The sequence below is a fragment of the Lissotriton helveticus genome, chromosome 1_1 (genome assembly GCF_964261635.1).
Source record: "Lissotriton helveticus chromosome 1_1, aLisHel1.1, whole genome shotgun sequence".
Taxonomy (NCBI): domain Eukaryota; kingdom Metazoa; phylum Chordata; class Amphibia; order Caudata; family Salamandridae; genus Lissotriton; species Lissotriton helveticus.
Genome location: NC_136057.1, coordinates 363,650,538 through 363,661,401, shown reverse-complemented (window position 1 = coordinate 363,661,401; position 10,864 = coordinate 363,650,538). Strand labels below are relative to the sequence as shown.

Genomic DNA, 10,864 nt, shown 5'->3' with positions numbered 1-10,864 from the left:
AAGTGAAAAAAGTTTATTTGGGGAAATTCCTTTGTAGTTTGATTAAACCACAAGCCTTCAAAGGACTTGTTTTGTAAGAAAAGTTTGGATGCAGTCTCCTCCAGAATTTGTAGGTGGGTGGTTGCCCTGCAGGACTATGACTTTGATGTTAATTATATCCCAGGTGCGGAAAACAAAGTTGCTGATTCCTTTCTCGCTTGGTTACTAGTCAAACTGGTTGTGTGTCTGACGACCCAGAAGAGTTGTGGGAGGAAGATGACTACAAATTGTGTGAGGTTACGGAGAAAGCTGTCGGTGAAAAGAAATTAAGGGAAATGATGTACACTGATTTTTTTTTTGTGACTTTATTTTAATAAGCCTTTTTTATTGGATTTTGCATCTTCCATACAGGTTATACATCAATCAATATCTAATTGTTGCTTAACATTCATTGAGGGTATTATCATGGCCAAAAAAAAACCTGAGTTAACAGAAGAATTACTTGGCTTAGCGCATGTGGTGTGTGGAAATGTATGCCTGTTCGGGGATAGTGGGTGTCGTATTAAACTGTCTAGTTGGAAAGGAAAAATGGGTTTGTACAACCAAACTGGAAAGACATAACTCAGTTAAATGGGGCAAGGGATGAGGACATTGATCTTTGCTGGTCTATTAACCCCTTAACCGCGGGCGTAATTCCCCACCTGTGCGGGAGGAGGGGGTCCTCACGCGGCGCTGTGGTGCTCATGCCGAGCCCAGCTCGTCATGAGGCACAGTGCAGCTGTGCTCATGCCGAGCTGGGCTCTTCATGACTCCGCTCACTCCCATAGAATGTCCGCACAGGTGTGGAATTCACCTCGCGGGGGAGTGGCGCGGCCGTTATGACGAGCCCTGCTCGTCATGAGCACAGCTTCAATGTGCCTCATGACTAGCTGGGCTCGTCATCAGCAGGCAAGGGGTTAACACCAAGAGGTGATCTCTCATCCGGACAAGTGCAGTGTACCGCGTGGGGCAGGGGGGAGAAGGCTCCGCTCAGGAGAGTCTTGTGGGGTTCGGGGTATACCTGGGCCTGGCGCCGCCTGGATCGCAGTTGGGATTTCTGTGGGGGTTTGAAGCTATATAGGAGCATCGACCACTCCATGGATATGGTGCGTCGTCACATCCCGCGCGTTTCATCCTGTCTGAGTGCATCTTCCTCGGCAGCGCCCTATTTCGTGACTGCCCCCCACCACGCTGCTATTAGGGGACCGTCCGATGACCACTAGTGCAGTGTGATGCTACGCTTTGCTAGGAGTATGGATAGTATTGCAAATCGGGGGTTCCACCGTTTTCTGCTTATGTCGCTTAAATATCCCTAGGGCACTAGCCTCCCATGTGGAAAGCCCTGTCAGGCCCGTGACTGTCAGTAGTGTGGCGTGTACTCTCGCCCAAAAGGCTTGAAATGTGGGGCAGATCCATATAACATGGATGAATGTGGCGTCAAGTGTGTGGCATCGTGGGCAGTCAAACTGCGTCGCGGGGAAGAAGCACTTGAGCTGCTCTGGCGTGAGATATGCGCAATGTAGTATGTTAAATTGGATGTTTTTGGAGCGCTGATTACGTGACACTTTTTGTGGTGTTCCAATGCTGTGAGCCATTCTTTGTCATGCAGTGCTCGACCGAATTCCTCCTCCCATTTGAGTCGAAGCCACGTTAGTGGCGTACATGTGAGTTCCGTGATAGATTTGTATATCCAAGTGATAAGGTGTTTCCCTACTCCCATGTTTAATATTGTGTGCAGTACTGAGTGCGTTTCGGGTTCACCGTCAGTTAGATCCCATGTCTTCCTACAGTCGGCTATCAGTTGCCTGTGTAATAGGAACTGTCCGGCAGGGAGCTCGCTCTCTTCTGTAAAGCCCTCAAACAAGTCCAACTGGCCTTCAATGAACAGGGCTTCTATCTCACTAAGCGCGTGTTCGGTCCACACTCGTATGTCTCCAGTTGTGCAGTGCTTATGTCCTTTAGGGAGACACCCTAGTGGTAACAATGGGGAGTACATAGGCGCCGCTCTAGAGAGGCGATGGATTCGCAACACACAGGATCTGGCCACCTTCACCAACAGGGGGTGTGCCGGGTTGGGGTTGGTCCCTGGAATGAGCATCCGGGGTATATCTGGGAATGTCAGAATCCCCACCTGTGCTTCTGTCTCCTCTAGGTGTCGTCCAGCTGTCCAGCGCAAGAGCTACTGCAGCTGCGCTGCGAGGAAGTAGGCCTAGAAGGATGGGGCAACCAGCCCTCCCCTGTCTCGTGGCAGCTGCAGTCTTGTCAAAGCTACTCTCCGGCGACCCTTCCCCCAGATCAGCGATATTAGTGAGGAGTCTAACTCTCCAAAGAAGGGTCGCGGGGGTATCGCCGGGACATTTACAAAATAGTATAGAAGACAGGGCACCATTATCATTTTAGATAAAGATACCTTTCCTATTGGGGCCAGGGGTAGCTTTTGCCAGAAGTTGACCTGGGTTTTTAACCCTTTTAGGGCCCTGTAATGGTTACCCTCCAGGAGATCTCTAGGTGTGTGATAGTCTAATTCCCAAACATCTTGGGGCGTCCCACTTCCATGACAGTTTGGCGTCTTCTACAGTAATCTCCCAGTGGAGTATATCTGGGTGAAGGGAGATAGTGGATTTCGCCCAATTCACTTTTAATCCCACTGCCTTCCCAAACTCATTGAGTGTGGCCCAAAGAGAAGTGATATCTTCTGTGATGTCCCTGACATAAAATAGGGAGACATTGTGCGTATGTCCCTCGAGCAGTATTCCCCACGGTTCGCTCGCCTCCCTCAGTCTTATCACCAGCGTCTCAATTGCTAGGGCGAATAGTAACAGGGAAAGAGGGTATCCCGGTGTGTTGAGAAATGATGAAGACCGATGCAGTGGTCTGTGAGATGTGCAGAATGGTGACTGAAGGTTGGGCAGGCGTAAGGAATTTGAATGAAGAATTCCGCAAGTCCTGGAGCGTACGGGATGAGCTATTTGTAAGTGGGGGCCTGCTTTGGAGGGGCACCAAACTTGTTCCCTCGTCACAGGTTAGAATGAAAATTATTCAATTAGCTCATCACGGCCACCAAGTCATATCTAAAACTAAGGAAAGAATCTCTTTGCGTTTCTGGTGGCCAAGGGTTGTACCTTCTTGTGAAACGCGTGGTGAGGGACTGCATGGACAAAGTGTACAAAACAAGAGTCCATCCCATGGTCATACATGATGTTTCCACGCGCAGTTGGCAAGAGGTGCCCTTAGATATCTTAGGGATCTGTGACCAGCAGATCTGGCCAGTCTTACGTTCTCGTACTGATGGACATGTATTCGAGATGGCCTGAAGTCCAGGTCACATAATGCCCTAAAGTTTTTAGATGGTATCTTCAGCAGAGAAGGGCTCCCTGAATGCCTCCTAACATACAATGGTGTCCAATTAGTCTTGTAAGAAATGGAGGAACTTTGGGTGAAGAGACGTATTAAGCACAAGGATTGTGCCCAATATCATCCTGAAACCAACGGCATGGTGGAGAGGTTTAACAGGGTGCTGAAGGTGGCTATCTAACTTGATAGAGCTTAGGGCAAGGGCTGGAAGGCAGAGATTTTGGAGAGGGTGATGATGTACCACTTAACTCCTTACTCTACTACAGGTAGAATACCTTTTGAACTATTTAGGGGGTGAAGTACCAACACTTACATGTTTCAATGCGACGTTTGATGAGTGTGGATCCCAGATGTCCCTTGTGAGCCCTCTTGATAATACCACTTCGGAAAACAAGAGGTCATTTTTGGGACCCTTAAACCCAGGTTTTAACTACAGTGCATTTTAATGAGACAAAAATGGCGTGGCCTTACCATGAAGAAAAGCCCAACGGTATGCCTCTTGTACCCTTCCATCAAGAGAGGACCACGAAAAACACATGGCTTAACATAGTTTTGTCAATTTTACCCCAAATTTTAAGGGTCTATTGGACAATAGCAATATTATCCACTGGAAGAAAACCCCCAAGTAGTAATTCCTGGGTCCTGAGGCGAACACTAACTCCACGGTCAAGAACCACTGGAGAGTGCCTCTCCCCGGGATAATACTGTTTAAATAAGAAACAGATTATTATGCCACGTCATGTGTGTCAGTTTCTGCTCTTTAAGCAGATCAACCTCTTAACATGCAACAGAGGCAGTGGAAGGCTAGAATGACATGCAGCTAAACCGAAAACCAATGCAGTGCAGTAAATGCAAAAGTATTCTAGCGCATGGGGTCTGCATGAAAATACAATAAATGAAGTCGGGGGATCTAGGGGGGGCAGAAAAAGTAACATTAACTGCCTTGGAGAACATGTAGAGGCGAAACCGGAGCCAAAATGAAAGCACGACCTGTATAATGAGATTGGTATCTTCCTGAGGCGGAAAGCCGGGAAGTCAGGTTTATGATTTTGAAAATTGCGTATTTTGCACACTGTTTTTAAAAGTACTTTTCTGCCTACATATCGGCAGACATCACCTGCGCTCAGCACTTCGCCCCCTTCGTAGCTGATTCAGCTCTGCAGCGGGGTTCAGTTAAAATCAAGGCCGCCATCTTGGGAGGAGCACCTGGGTACAGGTCCAGTGGCTCTGCCCCTCCCGCCCTCGCCACCATAAAAGTCGCGCTGAATGTGATGCGCGCTGTCTAATGAGATTGGTATCTTCATGAGGCGGAAAGCCGGGAAGTCAGGTTTATGATTTTGAAAATTGCGTATTTTGCACACTGTTTTTAAAAGTACTTTTCTGCCTACATATCGGCAGACATCACCTGCGCTCAGCACTTTGCCCCCTTCGTAGCCGATTCAGCGCTGCAGCGGGGTTCAGTTAAAATCAAGGCCGCCATCTTGGGAGGAGCACCTGGGTACAGGTCCAATTGCTCTGCCCCTCCCGCCCTCGCCACCATAAAATGACTACCCCTCTGCGACCGCGCAGCGGACGCGCGCAGCGGGCGCACCAATGGCAAGACCGTCTGCGTCCGTACCCGCCAGACCGGCGCAAGGGGCAAGGAATTATGGCCAAACTCTAACGTACTCTGCAAGGGAATTAAAAGTATTACACTCCCCCTCACATTTTTGTTTCCCCCTCGCTCCTAACTCACTTCGTCGCATTTTTATTAACGGCATTTCCCGGCTCCCAGCACAGAATTCTAGCATTGTCCTAGGGAAGGCTCCACCCATAGCGACTGATCCAACCATTAAACCCCAACAGGTACTCCGATGCGCCTATCTAAACACTCGGTCATTGGTAAAGCACCAACTGGATATCTTTTTATTTCTAGCCACGGATAAACCAGATATTCTACTAATTACAGAAACCTGGCTGACTCAAGATTCTCTAACGGATATTCTCAGAGTATTATATATTAGTAGCCAACCGTCTTGGAAAATTGGGGGCCGGGTTGCTGCCAACATCAACAAAAAACTTAAATTTCGGGCCCTTACCCTTCTCGCCCTCATAGAGTCTGAGAATCTTGTCATCAAGCTAGATGCAGATAGTGGTGCTCTGGTTTTGGTACTGACCTATCGCCCCCCTCGTCCTATGACCACATTCCCCATATCTTTAGGAGAACAGATAGCCTTCCTCGTAGTAAATTTCCCGAAAGTACTCCTAGTAGGGGACTTGAATTACTGGTTTAATCATGAAGCGGGTGGACCTCAGGCAGCCGAGCTTCAGGAACTGCTTGCGAACCTTAACTTGACCCAGAACATATTTGCTCCTACTCACGAAAGGGGTCTTATACTGGACCAAATATGGTCGCACAACTTATCACTCTCAATCCCTTCCATTTTACCTTGTATCTGGTCTGACCATCATCTAATCCAGTTTACGACTACTTTGGATGGACACATTAAATCTCCACCTAAACCGGGAGGTACAACCAGAAAATGGAATTCTGCCAACATGTCGGCCTTTATAGATACCCAGAAATCCAAACAATCTACATTAGGCAATGAAGTGTATACAATGGAAGGAAAGATCACAGACTGGTTATCTGAGGCGGCAGACATCCATGCCCCAGTGGTTAAATTCTCCCGCGCTCATAGTATAGAGGCCCATAAATGGTTTACCCCCGAACTGAGAAATTTGAAATTGGAACTTCGCCAGAAAGAAAGAACCTGGAGAACAAAATACTGCTTGCAAGATAAGGAAGAATATACGATCGCCCGTAGAGAATATTTAAAAACTATCCTAAAAAGCAAAACCGAATACTTTTCTAGGAAAATATTACAGTCCCAAAACAAATCTAAGGATATTTTCAAAATAGTCAACGATCTCTGTAATAGTGACAGAACTGCTCCCACTCAGGCACCTACCCAGGAGTTTTGTAATTCACATAATACGTTTTTCATAGAGATAATTGCAACCATAAAGAAGAGCATCTCTGAGTCTTCTGGGTCAGAGTGTAGAGACGACGTATATTTTAATCCACACACTTTGGACACTCTCCCTCTCATCGACTCAAACTCATTCCAGGCGCTTCTATCGCGGGTTAAATCTGGGTCCCCTAACGATTGCTGCCCTCCACATATTTTGAAAGAGGTCTGCTCAGCTTTGCCTCTGAGCATCCTTCCACTCTTGAATGAATCTCTTTTACAGGGCAAGGTCCCTGTCTCGTTTAAAAATTCCACGCTCATACCACTCTTGAAGAAGCCGGGTATAGACCCGTTAGATCCGGCAAACTATAGACCCATCTCTTTGCTCCCCTTCCTGTCTAAACTCCTGGAGGCCCACGTGTCTAGCTGCATCTCAAATTTTATAGAGCAAACTGACTACCTTGAACAGAATCAGGCGGCTTCCGTCCTTCACACTCCACCGAAACGGTGATTCTTGCAGTCCAAGACAACTTAAGAGCCAACGCAGATAAAGACATCCACCAGGCGCTGGTACTCCTTGATTTGTCGGCCGCGTTCGACGCGGTTGACTATAACATCTTGCTGAGCCGTGTCGAGCAGGCCGGCCTCAGGGGAACCGCGCTTGATTGGATTGCTTCCTTTATCTCTGATCGGTCGCAGTCAGTGAGATTAGGCACATTCACAGCTCAGTATTTACCCTCTTTCTGTGGAGTGCCACAGGGATCGTCACTTTCACCACTCTTATTTAACTTATATTTGAGACCTCTGCTATATTCTTTGAAACATCCGAAAGTCACCATCTTCAATTATGCTGACTACTTGCAGCTAATTCTTCCCCTGAATACACCAGACTCTGTTGACGAGTTTCAGGCAACTATGTTGCATATACAAAGGTGGATGGATCTAAACCACCTCAAGCTCAACCCAGGCAAGACAGAATTAGTTTTGCCTGGGAAGAGCGACCTCAGTTGGGGCCCCCATTTTTGGCCATCACTCTTGGGTGCTCCACCCAAGGCTTCCCAGTCAGTCAAAAGCCTGGGGGTCATCCTTGGGGCCGACCTGTCACTCAGAAGTCAGGTGGGAGCTGTTGTATCATCCAGCTTCTTCCAACTACGAAAAATTAGGTAAATTGCCCATCTGCTTGCCCATTCTGCACTTGTGCAGGTAACAATAGCCTTAGTGCTCTCCCGCCTAGATTTCTCAAATGCTATTTATCTTGGGCTCCCATCTGGACTACTAAAACGACTACAGATGGTGCAGAACCAGGCGGTCAGACTGATATGGAAACTCCCTAAATGGCAATCAGCCCGATCTGGTATGGAAAAACCATTGGTTACCATTGGCCCAAAGGATCATCTTCAAAACTGGTTGCACAGTTTTCAAAGCATTGCAGGGCAAGGGCCCTACATTCATTAGACAGTTGCTTACTGTCTATAAACCACAGCGCAAGCTGCGATCGGGTTATCTTAACTTGCTCACCACCCCTCGCTTTAAAAGGAAGAAGCATGGAGGATGTTGTTTTTCACTCTTGGCGGCCACTCTGTGGAACTCCATCCCTATTTCACTCAGGAACTGTGACAACCTTTTGATCTTCAGAAAATCCCTGAAAATGTGGTTATTCCAACAGGCATACGTTTAAGGAATGTATCAGGATCATTGACATTAGCGCCATGAAACCTAAGGGTGTACGTGCGCTCAATAAATAAATATTAACATAACATAACATAACATATAAGAAAAGGGGAGGGGGCTTTCGTGCGTACACTGATCTACATGCGTGCAAGAATAAATCATTTGGGGACGAAAGCACCTTATATTTGGCGCCACGAATTTAGCCAAAGCAAATAGAAAAAAAACGCTGCTATAGAATGGCAGCTATGTTCCCTCATCCTCTGCATTAGAGCTGGAAACCCCTCGGTGCCACACTGTAAGTGCAAAAACGCTTCCAGTTACATACAGTTTTCACTAGGATTTTAGCTTCCCCCTGATCCTGCTAAAGTACAAAAAGCATCGCCCTTCTCTCTTTCTCGTCCCCAGTCTCTCTCTGTCACTCTTTGCTCCTGTATCCAGGGTACCAGATTTCTTCTCTGAATCACAATGCCTGTCCCTTTCTTCCTATTCCAAGGACTCCCTGCCTGGTTTTTATTCCTGATCCAGCATTGGCTTGCTTTCTTCGACGCCCCGCATCCGTGACTCCATGCCAGGTTTTGCTTTCCGCCGTTGGTCCTGTCAGCATCTCGCTGGATGCTGTCTAGCATCCCTGTCTCCCCTCCAGCATCCTTCATGCCTCCGTGTGGGTGTGCGGGGGCTCCTGCGGGGACTGGAACAGGGGGGCCACGGACAGGGAGCCCCCGCAGCCCGCTCTCCTAGGCGGGGGGTGGGCGCCACGAGGACCATGAACCGAGCGCCCCTCCATCAGCCTCAGCACCCGCGGCCCCCGTCGGTGGTGTCCGGCTCCTTCCAGCCCTCCTCCACGTCGGCTGCCGCCGCCATCCCGCCGGACCTCCAGCCCCTTTTCCTGCGCATCTCTTTCCGCAGGGGGTCGCACAGCTCCAGCACCGGGGACCCGGCCGGGGGCGAGGAGGAGAAGCGCAGCCTGAGCCAGCCACTGGTGCCCCCTCACACCCCGGCGCCGCCGCTGCCCTCCACGCCCGGGGCGTCCTCCAGCACCTCCAGCTCCTGCAGCATGACGGCCGGGGAGTTTGGGCCAGGGGCCCCGCCGCTGTACGTGTCCGGCCGGGGCGGCCGGGGTCGCGGCGGGGGTCGCGGAGGGATGGCCGGGGCCGCGGCCTGCCGCAGTGGCTGCTACAAGGCCCTGGCCCTGGTGCTGCTCCTGGCCCAGGGCGGCCTGCTGGACCTCTACCTGATCGCCGTCACCGACCTGTACTGGTGCTCCTGGGTGGCCACCGACCTGGTGGTGCTCATCGGATGGGGCATCTTCTTTGCCAAGAACAGCCGAGGCCTGAAGAAGAAGCAGCAGCAGCGGGAGAAGGCGGCGGCGGCGGCCGCCGAGAGCCTGGAGCTCCCGCAGCACAGCCCCTCCTCGCAGGACACCGAGGGCCCCTCCTGCGACGAGAAGGAGCTGGGCCCCAGCCCGGGCAGCGAGTGGGCCTACACCCACCTGGCCTGGCTCATCTACTCCATCGCCTTCACGCCCAAGGTGGCCCTGCTGGTGGGCACCTCCCTGCTGGAGCAGGTGGAGCTGCGCATCCCCTTCGGGGGCGGGGGCCTGAGGGTGACTGTGGCCCTCTCGGCCCCCCTGCTCTACGCCCTGGTGCGGTCCCTCAGCACGGAGGAGGACGCCGGGGCCTCGGCCCTGCACCAGCGCGCCCGGGCCTGCTTCCTGGGCACCTGCCTGGACTTGCTCGATGCCTTCGCGCTGATGGAACAGCTCCTGATGCCCGAGGCGGGGCCGCTCTCCCCACAGCTCCGCTACACCCTGCTGGCCGTCTACTTTGTGGCCTTGGCTTCCCCGGTACTCTGGCTCTACGAGCTGAACAAGGCCGCCTCCTCGTCCAGGAGGCTCCAGTGCGGGCGCTCGGCCCTGAGGTTCCTTGGCAGCGGGGCCCTCGTGGACGGACCGCTGCTGGCGGTGCGTGGGTTCCTGTGCTTCGGCCCCCACCAGCAGCCTGTCTCGGTCTTCCTGCTTAAGAATGTCTTCTTCTTGAGCTGCCGGGGGCTGGAGGCCCTGGAGGGTTGTTGCTGCTGCTGCTGTGGCTGCTGTCGCGACAGCCGCTCCGCTAGGGGGCGGCCCCGGGCTGCGCCCCACTGCGCAGGGCACTTCAGCCACTGCATCTCTGAGAACGACATGGGCCCTCACGGCTACGTCAACACCCTGGCAGTCACCGCACAGAACTAGCCCTTTATTCACACAGCTCGTTCTCTTTTGTTGCTCTAAACTCTGGATACTCTTTAAACAATCCATACAAACTCATCCCATCTTACAAATAACTTTCAAAACTTCAAAGATGCTCATTAGACAATGCCAGGTGAGGTCAGCGAACTGCAGGCCTGGGGCCCAGAGTGGTCCACTTGCTCTGATTTCCATGAGAATGCACTCTATTTTGGTTTGAAATGTGAATTGTTTTGTGTTTTGTTCTCACCATTTCTCATAAATATGGCAGCCACCATGGAATTGAAATAAGGGATACTGGAAGGTTTAGAACAGGCCTTATTCCTCCGCGGAATGCATTGCAGCCTATCTGACTTTGAGGCGGGCAGAGGGATGACAATACACCCAAACAAGGGAATTTACACTAGTATTACGTATCTGCTTACCGTAAGAATTTGTGTTTCTCAAAATAAATTGTGGATAACGTCAACTGCCTTTAGCAAAATATGACCACCACCATCAGGGGAACACATAAAGCCCATGTAAAACCACAACATAGCAGCAGAAATGTATCAGTGGTATGCTTATCTTACTTATCAAACTAAGCTGGTAGCAAATTTACTGAGGGCTTTCCTTCTCAATATCGACTTCTCTGTGACTCGAATTTGAA

General features: G+C 50.6%; 1 protein-coding gene across 1 annotated transcript; it reads left to right on the top strand.

Moving 5' to 3' along the window:
• Positions 1–8,757: 8,757 nt before the first annotated feature.
• On the top strand, positions 8,758–10,221 carry TMEM121B (transmembrane protein 121B). The gene has a single exon (XM_078653737.1). The coding sequence runs from the start codon at positions 8,758–8,760 to the stop codon at positions 10,219–10,221; it is 1,464 nt and encodes a 487-aa protein (XP_078509863.1).
• The last annotated feature ends 643 nt before the right edge of the window (positions 10,222–10,864 follow it).

What these genes read in the sequence shown, in the direction of transcription:
- TMEM121B (XM_078653737.1), top strand. Translation starts at nt 8,758, where the DNA reads ATGAACCGAGCGCCCCTCCATCAGCCTCAGCACCCGCGGCCCCCGTCG.